The sequence below is a fragment of the Pagrus pagrus genome, assembly GCF_965226575.1.
Source record: "Pagrus pagrus genome assembly, chromosome: 5".
Taxonomy (NCBI): domain Eukaryota; kingdom Metazoa; phylum Chordata; class Actinopteri; order Spariformes; family Sparidae; genus Pagrus; species Pagrus pagrus.
Window position 1 is genome coordinate 16,416,122 of NC_140189.1, and position 18,560 is coordinate 16,434,681.

The window sequence follows — 18,560 nt, forward strand, 5'->3', positions numbered from 1 at the left end:
CAGAAAAATGTATATAGTTAACACCACTTTCACCCAGTTTTGTAAGCACTTGTCATAAACAGAAATCAGAATAGCTGGCAACACAGTATGGGTTATAATTTCCCTGTCAGCAGTGCTGGACATAATGAGGATAAACACATATAAATTAAATTTGCCCAATGGTGTAATTTTGATTGCCTGATAATCAAACAGGTAAAGTTAGCTGCTACGTCGGGCCCCAAATTCATGGGGGGCCCAAAGAACTGTGTCTAATAGTTTGTGGTGATTTGACTGTTTTACTTAATCAATAAACATGCTTAATATTACTGCCCACTACTGAGGAGGGTCCTTTTAGTATAGACTTTTATCATTTCTTTTTTTGCACTCACAGGTTGATTATTCCTAAGAGATTCCCTAACTGTGATACGCAAGTACCGACTGGTGGTATGTAAGAGCCTTGCTGAAATTGCACTCCAAAAGACCATAAACTGTCATTTAATTTCATTTTATTGCAGACAAAAGTTATATATACACATATATGTATCACATAAAAAAGTTATTGGCTGAAACATTAAAATAAAATTCACTTGTGTTTAGCCATGTAGGGTGAGCGTGAACGTCACATGACCTATGCGTCCAAGGAAGTGAAATGACGGCCAACATGACCTAAAAAGCAGTATGAGTGGAATATTGACATGGGTACAAAGTCAAAAAATAAAATAAAAATGACAGGCCCTGACAGGTCAGATGACCTTGATGCCGAAGAGAAGACAGCAGACGAGCCGCCAGTGCTGGCACTGGGGCTGGGTGGCGCTACTTCTAGCAAGAAAGTAATAAGACTCTGCGAGGCTAGCTATAGCCATTATACACAAGGTGGCTCTTTCAATGTTTTCCTTGGTATTTGCAGTTGGTGGTACTTGGGAAATAAGTGGTACATGGTCTGAAAAGTTTGGGAACCTCTGTCCTAAATTAATAAAATCACCACACACAGCACAATCTAACAAAATGGCATGGACTGACTTATTTTTGCACTCTTGGGTGGCGTGTCGCATTTCAAAATCTATTCCCTCTTACAGATTGAGTTTATATCATATCTCTAAACATTGTGATTTTACTGTCCAATCACCATAATCCACATGAGAGTAACTGTGAGTTGCTGACACACTCATCTGAGGGAACTTTAATTATCTTCGTGCTCTGAGCAATAAGCTTTAAGATCAACATTATTTGCCCCGAGCTTTGTCTCTCAGACTACGTTTAGGGTGCCTTACAGTAATTCATCGTTTTCAGTCACGTGACCCGCGCGCTGACCTGGAGGGCAAAACAGTACACCTAAAAAACAGTAGACCAAAACAGTAGACCGAGATGGCGGCTCATACCGGACTTCCCGTAGAGACACGGCAAAAGCCGGTAAATTTCCCCTCGCACAGTTATTTACATCACCTGTCAACCACAGACAAGGAACGATATGGACGTAAACTACAAGTGTTGGGCACTTGCGATCTATATTCAGCACCCGCTGCGGTATTTCAGCCGTTAAAACCCGCCAGGTCCCTGCCAGAGGTCCCTGCCCTGCCCTGCCCACCTTGTGGAGAATCCCTCACCTTAAACTGCTGCCAGGATGAAATCTTGTAAAAGTGCGGACAGTTACATGTTTTTTCGATCCGGATGGGTAAATAATGCCGCCGTTTGGGAGGTGAAGAGCAAGAAGTTCTTCATCGACAAAGAAAGGTGAGTACTAATTAACTAACACTAGATATTGAACGTTATTGTATTAATATTATTATTGTATATGTACCCTGGACATCACCAAAACAATCACTAACAAAGTTTATCAGTCTAAACATAAGCTTAAAGGTGTTAAGGGATTTCCAAGTCATTGCATTTTGAGTTTATTTGTGGCTGACGCAGCATCCCAACTCCTCTGCTAACTAGCTAACTTTAATTCATTAAGACCACTGCGGTTGGTCGCCTCGATACACGACAACAAACCATGTCAAAACGATTACAAACGGACGTGACTCATGGCTAAAAATACGATAATTAATAAAAGTATATACTCGTGTTTGCTTGAGCTTAACTTTGATGAAGTGTTCGCCGCAAATACGTGTGTATTTGGACGGCTGTCATTGTTGGTCCTCCCCGGGGACAGAGGTACGTCTCATGGCACAAATCCACAATCTCCTCCTCTCTGGGTTTTCTTTTTCGGACGGAATTCGGTAGAAGCACAGCTCAGGCTTGTCTCCTCGTCTGTTAGTGCATCCGATAGCACAACAACTATCCGGCATTTCAACAAAATGAAACTTGGTCCGAACGAAATTTATCACTTAACTCCTACGTTGACGGGCAGCGGGAAATGATCTTTTGCCCTCCAAGGGGGCGTTCCCCTGGGAGCGTGACGTCACGTGGAAACTATAATTCATCATCTACTAATTAAAACAAATTAAAACAATTTGAAAAGTCTTTTCAGAAATACAATACATTTCACCATAAGGTATTATCTTAGATTGATTTAAATACCAGTCACATAGCTGCTTTTTTTTTTTGTCCTTATTTGTGTCCTGACCACAGCTGGAACCAAACCTACATCCTTGTTTTTGGCCACATGTAACTATTTATGTAAATTTAATTTTATGTATTTTATATAAATCATGCATTAGGTGGTAAAAGGTCCATACATATTTAAATGATCAGCTTCTTGCTACTTTGGAATAATTCAAACATTTATACTGCGACTCGGCTCTGATTTTGTAAACAAAATGTTGAAAAGCGTGAAGGAATTAATTTGAGTAAATTAATAAGGCAAACAAAACGTAATTATTGTGGTCAGCTCTCTCATGCACCGAAGAGCAACGAGGTGATGTGGGACTAAATGGATGGTGAGGAATTTGTAATATCAGGGAAAATAAACAGATGGGAGTAGGGAAGGGAGGAAAAGAAGGGAGGAGAGGGCAAGATGGGCTGCTTTAAAAGATAAAGGAAAATGTGAAGAACATGGGAGGGGTATTAGAGGAGAAACAAATTGGCTGATCTTTGTCAGGAACGGCGTAATCCATTAAAAAATGTCACTGGAGGCAATGTCCCCCCTTAACAGTTGGTTACTTAGGTAGGGTATACTATATATAACTCTGGTGCCCAAAGATGAACAGATGTGCTTCGCAGAACCGGCTGCCATTGACATTTCAAAGGCTGCTTTGGGGGGTCTTTCTGCACCTCACCATATGACACTGATGGCAGGCGGTGTTGTTTGTTATGGAAACAGAAAGCCAGAGTAACTGTTAAAAAGGAAGTGCTCTTTGACACCACGTCGTTGCGCGAGCCGTTGAAGATGCATGATGATAGCTCACAGTCATGGATGGGTTGCTGCATTACCAAACAATACGACAAAATCCATAGAAGGTGGCATTCAAAGCATGAAATCCCCGGAGTGGCCTGCATGTCAGGAGTTGTAACTGTTATGAATGGCTAATGCTGCTTGTTAGCATGGTGGGTCGGTCTTGCAGAGTAGCAGGAGGTTGGGGTAGCAGAAAAAGTATCTATTGATCACTATGAACCCTGCACAGCGGCGTCCTCCTGATGAGGTGCGGCTTCTCTCTTAACACCACACATGACCCGCATAAAGGCCATCCATCACAGCACGCGCTGGCCCATTTCTCCTCCTGTCACCGGCAGGGAAGAATTTTTCGGTGTGTATGTGTCAGCGTACGTCTCTATGTGTGCCTATGTCCGCCCATGTCTGTGTCGGTGAGTGTGTGTGTAATGAAGGGTGGTTTTCCACCCCAGGTGAGGCCAGAGAGGTTTGGGGTTGACCTAGTTTAGCTGTGGGAGAGAAATATCACCTCCGTGGAGAAGAGGTAATTGGCTGCCTCCGACTGTCCTTCTGGCTCATTGTGGACTGTAATGGGTAATTCACATAGGTCCTTTTAAAGACCTCAGTGCGCACGTGTTTGTGTGTGCATGATTGTGTCCACCATATGTGTGCCAGTACCATTTCTGTGCATATACACAGAAATGTGTTTAAATTCAGGTAAATACATTCAGCCTAGGCATGGCCTGAGTGTGCTACCTGGCTGCGGTTGGCTGTAGTTGCTTTGTCTTTCCCGGTGGGATCCGAGGGTGAGGCGTAGCTCGTGCGTGTAGTCGGGCAGGGTTTCGCGTGAGGTGTAGGAGCGGTGATGGGCGCGGCCGTCCTCGCTCTCATCAGACGAGCTGGTGTAGGACATCTCCATCTCATGGCGCCCCTTCGACAACGGCTGGTAGGGTTTACTGTCCATCTCCTCCATGGCTCGTAGGGCTCCGCTTAGTCACTCAGCACAGCCACAGCACAGAGCACAGAGTCTGGGGGTGAGAAAGACGGAGGGGAAGGTATAGCGAGGGAGGGAAGGACGGCGGGGAGGAGGAGGAGGGATGAGCCAGCAGAGGAAAATGAAAGGAAACGGGGGATTGAACAGACAGGGTAGGGAAGAAAAATAGCACAAGAAGTCTGTTATTGAACACAGTGGAACAATATTGCAACATCTGCTCATTCCAATTACAGCAGACATTCATAAACAGTATTTGGCTCCTTTCATATTTCACACCAAAGGTTAGTTCCAAATCAATACACTCAGAAGGGACCGCGATGGTGGCCATTATGTCCGCTTGTGTTTGAAGAGAAATTGGCCAAAATCAAGCACAGCTCTCTGTTCTGTCACTTGTTGTTTTTGTTTTCTCCTGCTACTGTAGTCTTTATCTGTTTTTTACAGACAACAAGTGACAAGTTGTGGATAAATCAACAAATTTGTAGCCGGCCCCCATGTCTGTCACTCTCATTAAACACTGTGACTCACCAGATTCTCAAGTAATGATGAAACTCTGTTAGACACCAGTCTTCCCAGTGTCACTGCCCTTCCAAACGGAGACATGATAAATCATCTCTCTCCGCTCTATTCAGCTCCGATTCTCTTGTTCTTCTTTCAACCACATCAAAATCTACTTCTGATAACGTCCGGCGCGATATGCTTACACCGCCATAACCGATGATTGATTGGGACGACGATTAGAGCACAGAAGAAGTGATTAGAAAATACTTCATTCATATTAGTTCTCTTTCAACGTGCCCTGCCCGAGGCCTTTCCAGCCTATTTCCTGCAGATATAAAGCTTCTAAATGGAGCTTGAGAGGGTCATTGCTCATAGAGACAAAGTGCTATGGTATTGACCTCTTCAGGGAGTCCTGTAGTCCATATATCAAAGCCATTAGAGCGTGCCTGCTCAATACCTCAGAGATCTGCAGCACAGGGTGATCACCACTAGTCTGATACAAGTTTACAGCTGACCTTTCTACCACCGCAGTAATGCTTTTATTCCACCTGAAAGACTCTTTCCCCTGGCCTGGCGTTCACCCGCCTCATTCCCCGCATGCATGCACACGCACGGACCAGTTTACGTGCGCACACACGAACCGCCGGCCGACCCCTGACAGCGAACAGTCAAAAAATGGGCCAAGTTGCTCGCACGTTCATCCCACACACGCCCTCGTCCCCTGCAGACATTATCATAGCGCAGATGATCTGTAACAATCCTCGCTTGTCTCCCTTTCCATCCACTTCTTGTGTTTTCTCCTCAATGATTACACAAAGCGCAACAATGCATTTAAAATACGTGACCACATTCTGCATCCAATCATCTTAGCCACGCTGCAGCCAGCATACTGTAAGCTCCTACGACTCGCACGCATGCACACAAACACACACACACTTGTGGTTCCCCTGCAATCACGATGCCTTTCATTTTGATTGGCAGGAGTTATTGCTGGGAATCAAAGCCCCCTATTATCTCAGCTGCCCTGTCAGAATGGGATTGACTGGTGTCACCTTCTCTCTGGTACGGCGAGGAGCAAGTATACATTACCCTGTGAGCTCTGAGCTTGCTGCAGGCACTGACTACTGTCTGCCTCTACAGAGGCTCTCTGTCCCGTTTTATGTCTGTCACTCGCTTACATGCAAGAATGAAAGCATGCAATCCTGCACACGGGAGCACCATCTTGTTCCCTGCACACACACAGGCTGCCTGGTGAACATTTCGCCTCGTACATGTAGTCCTGCTTGTATATTGACGTTTTGCGATGTGAAATACCGTCTGGCCTCCTTTAAAACACACCTCTCTCCTGGTTAATCCCTTCCCCTCTTTCACTCCTCTTTCACCATCCGTCCACCTCTGCTCTCCCTCCTCCTTCCCTCTCATCCTCCCCTACCTTACACGCTCTCCCCTCCCTCCACCTCGTCCTTCGAGGCCCCCGCATTTAGAGAAGTAAGCCTGCTGGCGGGGGTTATTCGCGCTAATTCTAGCCCACAGTGGGGTGCCCATTAGGGGGTTTGATTCTTGGTTTTGATGTCAAAACCTGGAGGTTGTTTCCTAGAGCCAAGCTCACTTCAAACAAAACACATGGGCGTTCTGTAGGACAAGTCAGCATGTGCCACCTGAGCGCAACACCAGCCTAGATTTGTAATTGAGGAATCACCACCTTGGGGCGTGGTGGGTGGAAAAAGCTAGCCGCGGGTCGCTAGTCATAAAAAACACACAAGGATGGCCCTGGAAGGTTCTGAGGATGTTGAGGTAATTAGCACCATGCCAGGAGATTATTCTTTATACAGAGATCTTCAAAACCTTCGCTGCAAGATTTGTATCGTTTCTCTCATCATTTTTTTATATACGCATGGAGCAGAGGACCACACGGTGCACTGAGGGATCCCTGAGTGAAACTAAGTGCTTAACTGATTGCATCACTATACTAACAACTGATCTTAATCATCTCCATGCAAGACCAAAGTATGTAAAATTCATAGACTGCGATGATTTATGCATGTCCTACCTACTGTATTAACAGCACGGTGCTGTACTGTATTTGTCTCAGTGGGGCTCTTATTTATTGATAGACTGTTGTGACAAAATGCAGCAAAGTACAAAAAAAAAAAGCTGTTGAAAATTTGAGATGCATCTCACGTCAGTTTGTTTGCGCTTCGAATGGATTAACAGTGAGCACCTGTATGCGGTGACAATGTATGTATATGTTATTGTGTGATTTTATTTCTAATTTAATTCTAATCTATAATTCATCACTGTGTAATGAACTCTTCACCGCTCGGTTTAAAATTAATACAAAGTGACAACACTGAGTGAAACACATGCATCGCATTACATTGTTACCCTCCTCCTCCCCTGCTAACCCTGTTCTTTCAGTCTCTTATCACTTTCTCTTTCGCACACAGGGAGTGATAATCCATGGCTACACAGTAACAATAATATCTAATGGGACTCTTCACCCACTTGATCCCCTCCTATCCATCCATTTGCTCAAACACTGCAACCGCAGACCAGTGGCCTGTGTTTTTTTTTTGCAAATCTGCTTAGAGAAGTGATAGAGGCTCACATACACCGTTGCTTTTAAACAGGATTTACGCTCCCAGTCATCTCCAGAGGGGCGGAGTCCCTCAGATGTCCAACAATAACAACAATGGCGCAATCGGCGAGGCGGAGATCGCCATGTGTAAAAGGCAAGGACCATGAGGACAAGTCGAAAGCGATTTACACTTTTCAATCTCAAACGAATGCGGCGAAATCATGACGAACGGGAGGAGCGAGAGCATGCAAAATGGGAAAAAAAAGAGAAAGGCAGGGAGAGGATTGGGGCCAGGCAGCGGCAGTGAAATTGAGTTTCACATTGGTAAATAAACAAGGAGCACTGGGAGAGCAGAGTGCCATCCAACAATATTAGCTTCTCCGATTATTGATACAGTATAGTTCCAGGATTACAAATGCATTTCTGCCATGCAGAGAAGGTCTTATTTTCATAACAGCCTGGAGACCCCCAGTGAGTAGGAAGCTACTATCGTTGTTAGCTCTGGCCTTTACACATTTTTGAGAAGGTTGTTTGCACAGAGTTGACCTAATCCCGCTCACTAAACAGGCCTTGCAAACCGCGGGAATGTCGATGAGGAACCTTGAGAGATATATACAACGTTAACTCGTCACTGCTGCAGATGCTACGCAGTGAAGTCATGACAACACCGCTGTTGTTTGCAGGTATTCATTTTGTCTACCATTATGATGGCTTAATCATCAGACAGAATCGGGGTTGTGTGCAGTCTGTTGCTGCAAATGCAGATCCAGGCTACAGGTCCTGGGGGAGTAAACAGTGAGCTGTCAGAGAGGGATGCCTCTCTTGGAGTCAGGGTGTGTGTGAAAAGATTCAGGGATAGGGCTTAAAAATAATCTATCTGTTCTATTCGTTAGCACCACCACGGCTCCTCAGGCATATGACAGGGACACCTCAGATGAGAGGTCCTGAAGGACCCACAGGACCCTGTTATACCTAAACCACCCGAAAGACAACAAAACAGCACAGTGCCCACTGGGAGCCCTCAGTGCCTGCAGAGAGGAGGGAGGGAGGGAGGGATGAATGGAGAACGAGGATAAAGAGAGTGATGGATAGATAATGAGAGATGGAGAGATTTCACAGTGAAAATGGGGGGAATTGAAGGATAGAGAGATTGCCAAGTGAGACATGGAGTGATAGAGGGTTTTAATTAGTGGATAAGGGCTAGCTATCTGTGGGCGTCGGCGGCGGCAGCACTCTCGTCACGTAGTTGTGCTTTCATAGCTGACCAAGCCTGAAATCTCTTGCTGCTAATGCTGAGTTTACCGGCAGAACACATACTGTAGTGTATACCCACACACACACACACACACACACACAAGCCTGGACCTCACCATACATACTGTACAGCATCCCTGGTAAGATTCAAAGATGAAACACATACTGACAATCATCCACAGACGAACACACACTCAAAGGCCCTGCGCCCACACACACTTATAGCGTTTCACACTAATCGACAAACAACACACTCGAACACCCACACGCCATAGAGAATGAACACAGTTTTCCTGGCCTTTTCGGCAAAGCGTGCCCTTGCACGTTGTTTCTATGCGCCGTTGCAGTGTCTTTACCATTCAGCCTCCAGTGCACTGCCTGCCTCCATTATTCCTCACACAGCAGCACCTCAGGTTAATGCTTGTATGCACAAATCAAATCATATAGGTGACACAAAAGCCCAGTGAGCCTCAGTGTGTGCCCACTGGAGTCAGAATGAAAGCATGACCAAGGAGCAGAAGAAAGAAAGTGTGCATGTGCACATGTGTGTGTGTGTGTGTGTCCTCTCGCAGAAGCCAGATCGGTTCTTGTTAGGAGCTGTCAGGAGCCGTGACGCCATCCTGGACCATTTGACTATTTATAGTGGACATGGGTCGAATCCCACATGGGCACAGCGTGCCTGAGCCGTGTGGAGAAATCCATAAGGTCCTACACTATTCATGCCCTCTGACAGTGGCCTGTAGTGAGGCAGTCGCAAAGCTTTAACTTTTCAAAGGCTGTTTTTATATCTCGACTACAGTTAAAACTTTTCTTCTTTCTTTTAGATCTTGACGAAGGTATAGATTTTTTTACCGTTCAGACTACCACTTTCTTTTCATGATATCCACTTACGCTCCTTCTCTCTGATCCCAATCTGAATCAGCCCTCTGCTGACTTCAGAGGGCAGAGGAGCAAACAAAAAACACAAGAAGAACGAGCATGTCCCACATGTGCGTTCACGTGTTCACTTGCGCGTCCGGCCACAGACACAAAGACAAACACGCGGAGCAAGAGACACCGCCCAAAACCACGTAATCAATATTCCTGACAAGGCAAAGCCTTATTCAACACATTTGATATTCCTCCTCTCTCGCAAGATAAATTCATGTCACTGTCCTCCTAGCAGGACTAAAAGGCTGTTCACACTAACTCGCTTTGCAAATAAAGCTTTACATCAAGACTGACAACCTCCTAAGCTCTCTGCATCAGACACTGCTTGGTAAAAAGCCTCTTTCAATAATACATTTGACCGCTAAAACCTCCGACACCCAAAGCAAAGCAGCATTGCAAATGCAGAATTAATTGATGAATCAATGGCATTGATTCCAGAAATCGGATTTGGTGATTAGCAATTTAGACAGTATTTCCTGCCCATCTCCTTTATGAAGTTGTTGATTACAGAGAAATGAGTGAGTAAAGAGCATTAGCCCTGCAGAGGAGTAGCTGAAAAGATCTACTAGTAGCTGTTGAGCAGCATTGCAGATTGATTTCTGAATGCTAAGTGGGCTAATCTCCCATCTACACCACCACGATGTGACGCTTGTCATCTGGGAAAAAACTCAGGAGTACGTAAGAGGGGGGAGGATTTGGGGGATGTTCCCGCTGAGAAAAGTCTCCTGAGCGCTCCCTGCAGCGGCTCCTCCCTTCCCTTAGATCTGTTCTCAGTCCTCACCTCCTCTCTGATTCTCCTGGCCTCTTGCAGTCGGAGGACACAGACGGCATTCAGCAGCCTCGCTCAGGAAAAGGCTTCTCTACAAAGAGAGGAGCAGCTCTCACAAAGGCCACAGGACTCAGTCGGGAACAAACTATCGGTGCTCTTTTGTGAGATGATGAGACAGAGATGTGTGGGGGCTGAATACATTCTCTCCACTTGCCTGTGCAGTGTATAGACGCAGGTAAATGCAACTCAAGGTTGCGCTGTAAAGTTTAGTTGACTACGTTGGCAGAGAAACATGGTTAATTCAAACAGGTTGTTAGCGCTTAGAAATCGAAATGATGTTTTCAGCCCTGGAGCCTTTCGCCTTCTGCATGTGTGAGATGCATATCAGCGAGAAGAGGAGTCGCAGTTTTCCAGATAAACAAATCATTTAAGCTTGAAATCAATAGCACATACTGTAAAATGTATTTGCAGTTAAGAAATGGCAGTGAGTCAGTTTAAGCACTTTTCTCTTCAATATGTGTTTTCATTCCCCCCTGTATCTTATTTTCATTGCAGCCTTTTCTTTCTTAAAATCTGCTCGGTGGAACCGCATCGGGCATGTTCCTCAACAATTTGCATTCCTCATTTCGTTGCTTGTCAGATGAATCATTGTGTCGCCTGAGCACATTAAAGAGAACAAAATATGAATTTTCCAAACAATTCCTTTTCCAGGCACATCGGGTCAGGATGACATGCAGCGAATGCTGCAAAATACAGATTTCAGGATTGTTACATCTGGAGACAACATATATTAGGTGTGCTTTACTTGAGAAATAGCTGCACACTGCTGCTACTGATTTTCTTGGAGTAGATTTGGGGTATTTGTTCGCCCCGAATCACTTTTCTTTGTGCAGTTTGGCTTGGCGTTTTGGCTGGCAAACAGCAGAGAATATGTGTCTCTGCAGTTAGAAGTCAATTTGGGCAGCGATACACACACTTGAAATACATCCCAGAGTTCACGCTGGATCAAGACTCATTCTGAAATTAAACCTTGACAACAAAACAGCTCCCCTGCAAATACGCCGAAAAACATGTTGAACTGGATTGTACTGTACTGTACTGTACTGTATTGTATTGTGTGCATGGCTTCCAGCAGAGATGCATCAAGCACCGTTTTGGAGCTATTCATCTTTTAAATGAGTTAATAATTCATGATCATCTAGAAAGTAGAGCTATGAATATTACTGATGATACACATGAGGCTATTTACCAGTCAGCAGGAAACAGATGAACTCGTTTAGAGGAGAGATGTACAGTATACCGTCACTGTTTTTTATGTTGCTAAATAAATCACTTCATAGGCATTCAACAAAGCTGCAGATGCAACTTATTCATAGTGAGGTATTAATCATGGTCTTGAGGTGTGTAGTGATGTTTCACTGTGAGCTCAAACGCAGCAGGTGTATGGTCAGGTCGCTTCCAGATCAATCACCTTGTTACAGAAGCTACTAAAGGAGTCTAATTGCTAGCTGTCTTAATGTTGATGATGTGCAAAGTTTTTCTCAATATTCTCAGATGTGACTTCGACAGAACCCTTCCCCGACCATTTTCCCGCATTGATTCAGCTAAAGGTGAAAAGTTGCTGTACATCTTTGTCAGTAAGTGCCGGCCAGCGTCGACATCCCTTTTGTCCTCTGTGTCAACAGAAGCAGGATAAAATCAACGCAAATATAATGGATTTTAACTTAATTATTTTGACAGCAGAGCCAAGGCGTGCACTTTCAAGTGAAGGACAATTTATGTGGTAATAAATTGGGGAAGAAACAAAAATTGATTTTTCTTCTTCTTAAGTTGTCCACTGTCCTGATTAATAAAAATTTCACGGTGAGAAATGTGTCCCTGTAGGTGTGCTTCGGCTTTCTCTGTGTGTGTCTGAGAGAGATAGTGTGCCAAGAGTGTGTGTGTGTGTGTGTGTGTGGCGTATCTGCTTGGATATTAGTGCACACAGGTTTTAATGATAATTATTACTTTATTCGTCCCCTCGAGGAGACTCATCTTTTCACTCATATTAGGGTTTTTTACACTGAGCACACACAGAAACCTATACACCTGGGCACAATTGATATTGGAGAAATGTCAGAGTGATTGGTTGTTGTAGTACCGCGCCTTGCTCAATGGCACCTCAGCAGTGTCCTGGAAGTGTACCAGCTACCAGTCCACCTCTGTATCGGCTGGTCCATGATGGGCACACTATGTACTAAACTAGTGTCGCCCCACTTTGTGGTACACATGTGTATATTATAAAACAAGGGGTGGACAAAATAAAATGAACGCCAGTGCAGCATGAATAAAACAACAGAATAAGAATAACATTGATGTGGGTGTGGAATATTTATAGAGATGGTGGACATGATGAAAGAAACCTCTTGCAATATTAGAGCTGCAACAATTTGTCCACTAACTGCAACATAACGATTCAGTGATTTGGCCTTAAAAGCAGCTATGTAGAAAACATTTTTCTTCCCATACAAATGAGCCGTCCTCAACAGGAATAAGGTCCCCAAAACATAGTTTGAAGCTAAAAAGGTAGCTACACTGAATAGAAAGGTCCTGCAAATATAAACAATCAGCATCAGAAACTATGTTGTCCTTTGAGGACAGTTTGTTTATTTAGTTGTGAAAATCCTTTCAATTGTCCTAACATTTCCCCAAAACTACATAGTGCACCTTTAAAATATTATTGCAACATTTCAGGGCTATATCACAAACCACAAAAATATCTCCTTATATTAAAATCCCCTCACAATAAATAAATGCTAGAACTGGGTGACAAAAATCAAATATCACCAAATACCTGGATATCGATATTGCAACAATACTGTCGGGATGACTATTGGTACTTTGACAAAATATGAACACAATGAAATGAATATGAAATTAAAAGTAGAGAAGTGGAACAGATGTAGAACAGACTGGTAAGACTGGTTCAATAACTTAACTGTAATGCGGCCTTTAAAACCAGGAAAAGGCAACACTTCTGAGACGATATGAAGTCTCATATCACGATAACAACATAATATCGTTTTTTTTGCCCAGCTGTACTGCAACAGTTTTGATAGTTGATTAAAAATTAAGTCATACTTCAAGCAAAAACAGCATTCATTCACAAGTTCAAGCTTCTCAAAAGTCTTCTAAGGCAGAAAACTGAATATCCTTGGTTTTTGGACAGTTGGTTGCACAAAACAAGAGATCTGACGACATCATCTTAGACTACGGGAACTCGTGTTGGACATTTTGCACAATTTGCTGACATTTTAGACCAAATAATTAAACGATTAATTGAGAAAATATCCGGGGGAGAAATCCATAATGAAAATAATTGTTTGTTGCAGCCCTACCAATTAAACAGTCCGACACAACAACACAAATGAAGTCCTCAAAAATTCAGTATCAGTCTCCCATATCAGCCCTTTAGCTAGGTGTGTTCTATCAGCACTCCTCTTCACACGTAAACACACACACAAGCACACGCACGCACACCCCTCTTGACAAATTAATCTCATATTTTAAAGAGAAGTAGAGTGGGCTTGACCAGTAAGCCTCTTGTGGCTCTGATCCTGCTGTCTTCTGACTAGAATATCAAAGGATGGGGGGTTGGGGGGCTGTGGGTAGTAGAGTTTGAAGTTATCGAAGAGAGAGGGGAGGCTGTGACTGTGAATTTTCACAATACAAATCTCACATAACATTCCCCTTTCTTTCTTAACTGTATATATAGTTCCTGACTCTTGCCCATAGCCCAATGGAAGAAGACAAGGGAGAATAGAGAGCTGGAGATGCCAGTTGAGACATAGCCAAATGCTTTAAAGAAGAATGCCTCAGGCATATACTGCGTGTGTGTGTGTGTGTGAGTGTGCGGCATTGGTGACTGAAGGTGATTTTGGTTTTGATACTATTTCTGTTCCTCTCTCTGTTGCTGTTGGTCCTGCTTTTGTTTCCAAAACTAAAATAAACAGTGTGTTTGGATACTCCATCACAGAAAAAAAAAACCCAAAGGAGGCTTGCATAATTTGATGGAGAAATATGTTTTAAAAACTGAGAGCTACGTGGTGAAAAGGGTACCAAAAATGAGCAAACTGAAAACATCACAGTTTCAGACAAATGGAGTCTATAGTAAAGATTTATGTCTAAAAACGCGTTCTTTGGAAATAAATTAGATTTACCAAGAAACACATATTTGAACAATATCAGAATTTACGCTGACAGTTTATAATTTGCTGTCAACACATAAAAAAATAATGACCATATTTTGGACCAAAGCTTTCAACATTCACTGCTTATTATCAATAGGAAATGTCACATTGCCAAAAATGCTTTGCTAAGTGCACTAATTGTAGACACAACTGTAAACACTGCCTATACAGCGATATGAGATTTTTATGGGGTCATTTGGTGATATTATATTGCTTGTGTATTTCACTTTTTTGTTAATCGCAGCCCTGGCAATTTCCTCACTGCAGAGAGGCCAACCACAGACGAATGAATAGAAGAAAGCCTAATTAGCACTGCAGGATTTGTTAAACAATTCCTCTTGAGGATGGAGCACTATTGCAGCGAGAAGGTAAATATTTGAAGTTGTACAATGGTTACATCTCTAAGTGTCTGCGCGCGAGTGTGTGTGTGTGTGTGTGTTTGAAAGTCTAGCGGTCCAGCAGCCTGATTACCCCGACTGGCACGGGCTCTCTTACTTTGAAATTATCAGCGGGGTGGCCACCACTCTGACACATTTTATGCTTTTCCAGCAATTACATTCTAACCATATGATGGACATGCAGAGAAAGAGAGAGAAAGGGAGGGAAGGGGGAGAGAGAGAGGGATAAAAACTCCCACTGGGCCTCATGGTGCCTGCGAGCTTAAACTCTGACTGCAGCACTAAGCGTTGTACTCAATATTATAAACAACCTTCTGATGCATTTCACATTGTCCTCTCACTAATTCATGACCCCAATTTTATTAAGGAAATTTAGTTTTGCTGAAAAACTTGCAGGGCATGAGGGAAGTGTGGTGAGCGCTTCCATGGGAGAAGGGAGCATTACAGTGCCAGGGGCTACTGCATTCCTGGAATGAAAATTCATAAATAATGCAGGCCTGGATAACAAAAAGAACTCCCCCGCTGTCTCGCACAGCTCTGCGCTATCCAAAGGCCATGCAATATCACTCAAATCTCAGAAAAACACAAATTATTAGACACAAGCGAAGATTTTTTTTCTTTTCTTTTCTCTCGCTAGTGGTTTCTTGACTCAGGACAATGGAAGCAGCTGACAGCAAAACGGCAGCTTCCTCAGAGTTGGCACACTGGGCCTCGATTGTCAGGAAGTTGCACTGAAATAATGATGGGACTCCACGCCAAGGAGCTCAGCGGCTTCTTTGGATCTCCCAAACGCCATATGCAGCAGACGCTTAACAACAACAAGTCTGAAAATTAAAAAGTGAGTGTGCAACAGCTGAAAGAGATAATTAGCATAGCTGGGACCGCTGACCACTAAATGATGAAACCAGAGTGTTTTGGCACGGGTGAACATGTAAAACCCTGAATATCTCGCTGATTGATTAGTCATGTGCTCGGTGGGTTGACTGACAGAAATGCCAATGCCTTATCAGTGGCATGTGCGGGTGCAGAACGTAATTGGTGGATTGACATTTCAATTCAAAGCCCTCTCCTCTCATTGTGAAGGCGTTGCCATAATGGGTGTGCCATTCAAAAATATGCACTTCACTGTTCATCACCACCTCCAGTCGGTGCAGCAGCCCCGCAGGGCCCGAAACACCATCCGACATGCGGACAACAACAACACACACACACTTCAGCAGACAATAGCACGAGCGGCCCCCGGCTATGACACACAGCTCATCAACACTACAGTAGCAATACAGTGGGAGAAATGAATGTAGGATTACAATCATCAACCTCCCCGGCTCCCATACATCATCCTCCTCTCCTGCTCCTGTGTGCATGTGACTGTGAGTGTTTGTGTGCGGAGAAGACACAGGAGAGAGTGTGTGTGTGTGTGTGTGTGTGTGTGTGTGTGTGTGTGTGTGTGTGTATTATCTAACCTCCATACACAGATGCTCTCTATTAATCACAAAGAGCAAAGAGAGAAACTGCCTCATTTTTATCATCGCTATCAATAATGTGCGAGCCGTGGAGGAACTAAGCCCGGCGCCCGCGTCATTGTGAGCGGCGTCAGGTAGGGCAGCGACGCACAATGCAACACTGACACAACATTCAAGTGTGTGGTAATTAAAGCGGCTCTTTTTCTTATTTTATTGTGGATCTATTACAGTAGAGGGAAAGCAGAAAGCGGAAAAGTCTGACGGGTGAAAGAATCCAAACGTCAACATAGCCTCTGAAAGATGGCTGGAGTGCAGTACTGTGCATCAGCTCCATGTATAAGACTCATTGGCAAATGCAGCTTCTGGTTACGATGCGTTTGCATTTTCAAATACATCTTCATATCTCTCCTTTACATTCCACACTGGAGTTAAGAAATGCAGGAGAAGTCTGGGATGCTTTTGAGAGTTTGTCCTTAATGGAAGGAACGCGCTTAGTCAATTACTCAAAATGTGATTTATGTGAATATTTATTTATTTGTTTTGCTTATGTAATATTTATTTATTGGAAATATGCCTTCAGTGGTTTACCCCGAGCAATTATTTATAATCTAGTGTGAAGGAGAGGAGTGAGGGGGTCTAATTTAAATCTATTGGAGCATATCCATCCTGGTGCAATTTTCCCTGCCTTCACAATAATTATGATTTATCAAAATGCATTGGCTGGTGTTAATTATTTACCCTCGGAGTAGGAATGCCACGCAGTTCAATGATCTAGTCGGGATGGGGATGGCTTCAACAGCAGCGTGCGTGAAGGCACGTGAGAAGAAGAGGTGATGGGATGAAGCAGGTCACAGTGTTGAGATGTGTCCTGTCCTGACGTGCCTGTTGGACCCGTGCTGGCGGTGGCGGCAGCGTCTGGCCCGGGCCCCGGCAGGCTGCGTTCATGTTGGAAGACAGAAGGCGCGCGTCAGAGAGATCTATACCCCCCTGGATCTCCGGTGGCCTGCTGGCATCATTAGGCTACCTTCGAGCTGATGGAGATGGAGTGTGCGAGCCACAACTGGAGCAAAAACAACTCAGGGCTGCGAGAGCGTCTGCTGAGCCGAGACAACGCGACACTTGAAGCACACACATGAGCGGCACAGTACCTGGGCTGTCATTGTTTGGACTCGCGCAAAGTCCGCGTCCTCACACTTCATGAAAGGAGGCGCAATCATTTTCATAAAAACCGCAGACACACACACACACACACAGTCAGTCAGTCACTCGCGAACGCATGCACACTCACACACACGGGCCACAACACGGCACGGGCACATCCGAACAGCTGATAATAACCATATCCCGTGAACTCACGTTGGTCTGAGCCTCGTTTAGCCCGGCAGACACAGTGGCCGATCTCAACCCGGCTAAAAGGCCAGAACTGAACGTGTCGCTTACCTTCCTGACGTAGAGCCATTCCTTTAGTCCGATTCCATGCTATGGGAAGCCTGCAAAACGCTGAACTGACTGACTGTGCAATCCCCCCCCGGAAAGAAATGAGGCTTGAGACGCGGTGCTCCTGCTGTAAAGAAGAGGGAGGTGGTGGTGGTGGGGGAGAGAGGAAATGTGAACGAGACACCTCTCTGTGCCTGCTGGTCTGGGTTATCGAGGCGGCGGTGCTGATGCTGATGATGCTCGCTCTCGAATGCCGATAGAGGACGACGAAACGATTTTTGCGCGGGGAGGAAAAGGGATCTCCTTGCAGGGGCTGTACGCGAGCCAGCTCCGCTGTGCCGTGTGACAGGGAGCCCGGCGCGCTGCGTTTAGCCGCAGTTGAACCCGAGGAGGCTGACGGGGGATGCTGTTGCTGGTGAGGCTCGGTGCCGCTATAACAGCATCCCCGGATCATACCACCGCACCGAGGAGAAGGGGGTGTGGCACAGACCGGCCACGGATACAAACGCGCGCAGGCTCCCACTCGTCGGGAGGTCGTCTGGATCACTAGTTAGACTCATTCAGGTGATGCCATATGGCTTCACCGTGGTCCTGCGCCGGAATGCTGACTCATTAATATGGCCTCAATGGGGGAAAGTTTCTGCTTTGGAAACCTTTCAGATATCAAAAAAAAAAAACCGATTCATGTCAACCAGCAACAGGGCCCGAGAGCTTTTCAAGT

At 44.7% G+C, this 18,560-nt stretch overlaps 1 protein-coding gene across 2 annotated transcripts in view; it reads right to left on the minus strand.

The window, feature by feature from the left end:
* The window catches only part of tenm1 (teneurin transmembrane protein 1), a 192,607-nt gene extending 174,343 nt beyond the window's left edge, over positions 1–18,264 (minus strand). Inside the window, exons 1-2 of one of the 2 annotated variants that reach the window (XM_084353147.1) lie at positions 17,843–18,264; positions 4,046–4,317 (exon numbers count right to left, since the gene is read on the minus strand). In XM_084353147.1, the coding sequence (XP_084209273.1) occupies positions 4,046–4,262 (217 nt within the window). In that variant the 5' untranslated portion in view covers positions 4,263–4,317; positions 17,843–18,264. Of the gene's footprint in view, positions 1–2,049; positions 2,304–4,045; positions 4,318–17,842 lie in introns of those variants that run through there. The other variant, XM_084353148.1, reaches the window with a different exon arrangement.
* Between the last annotated feature and the right edge of the window lie 296 nt (positions 18,265–18,560).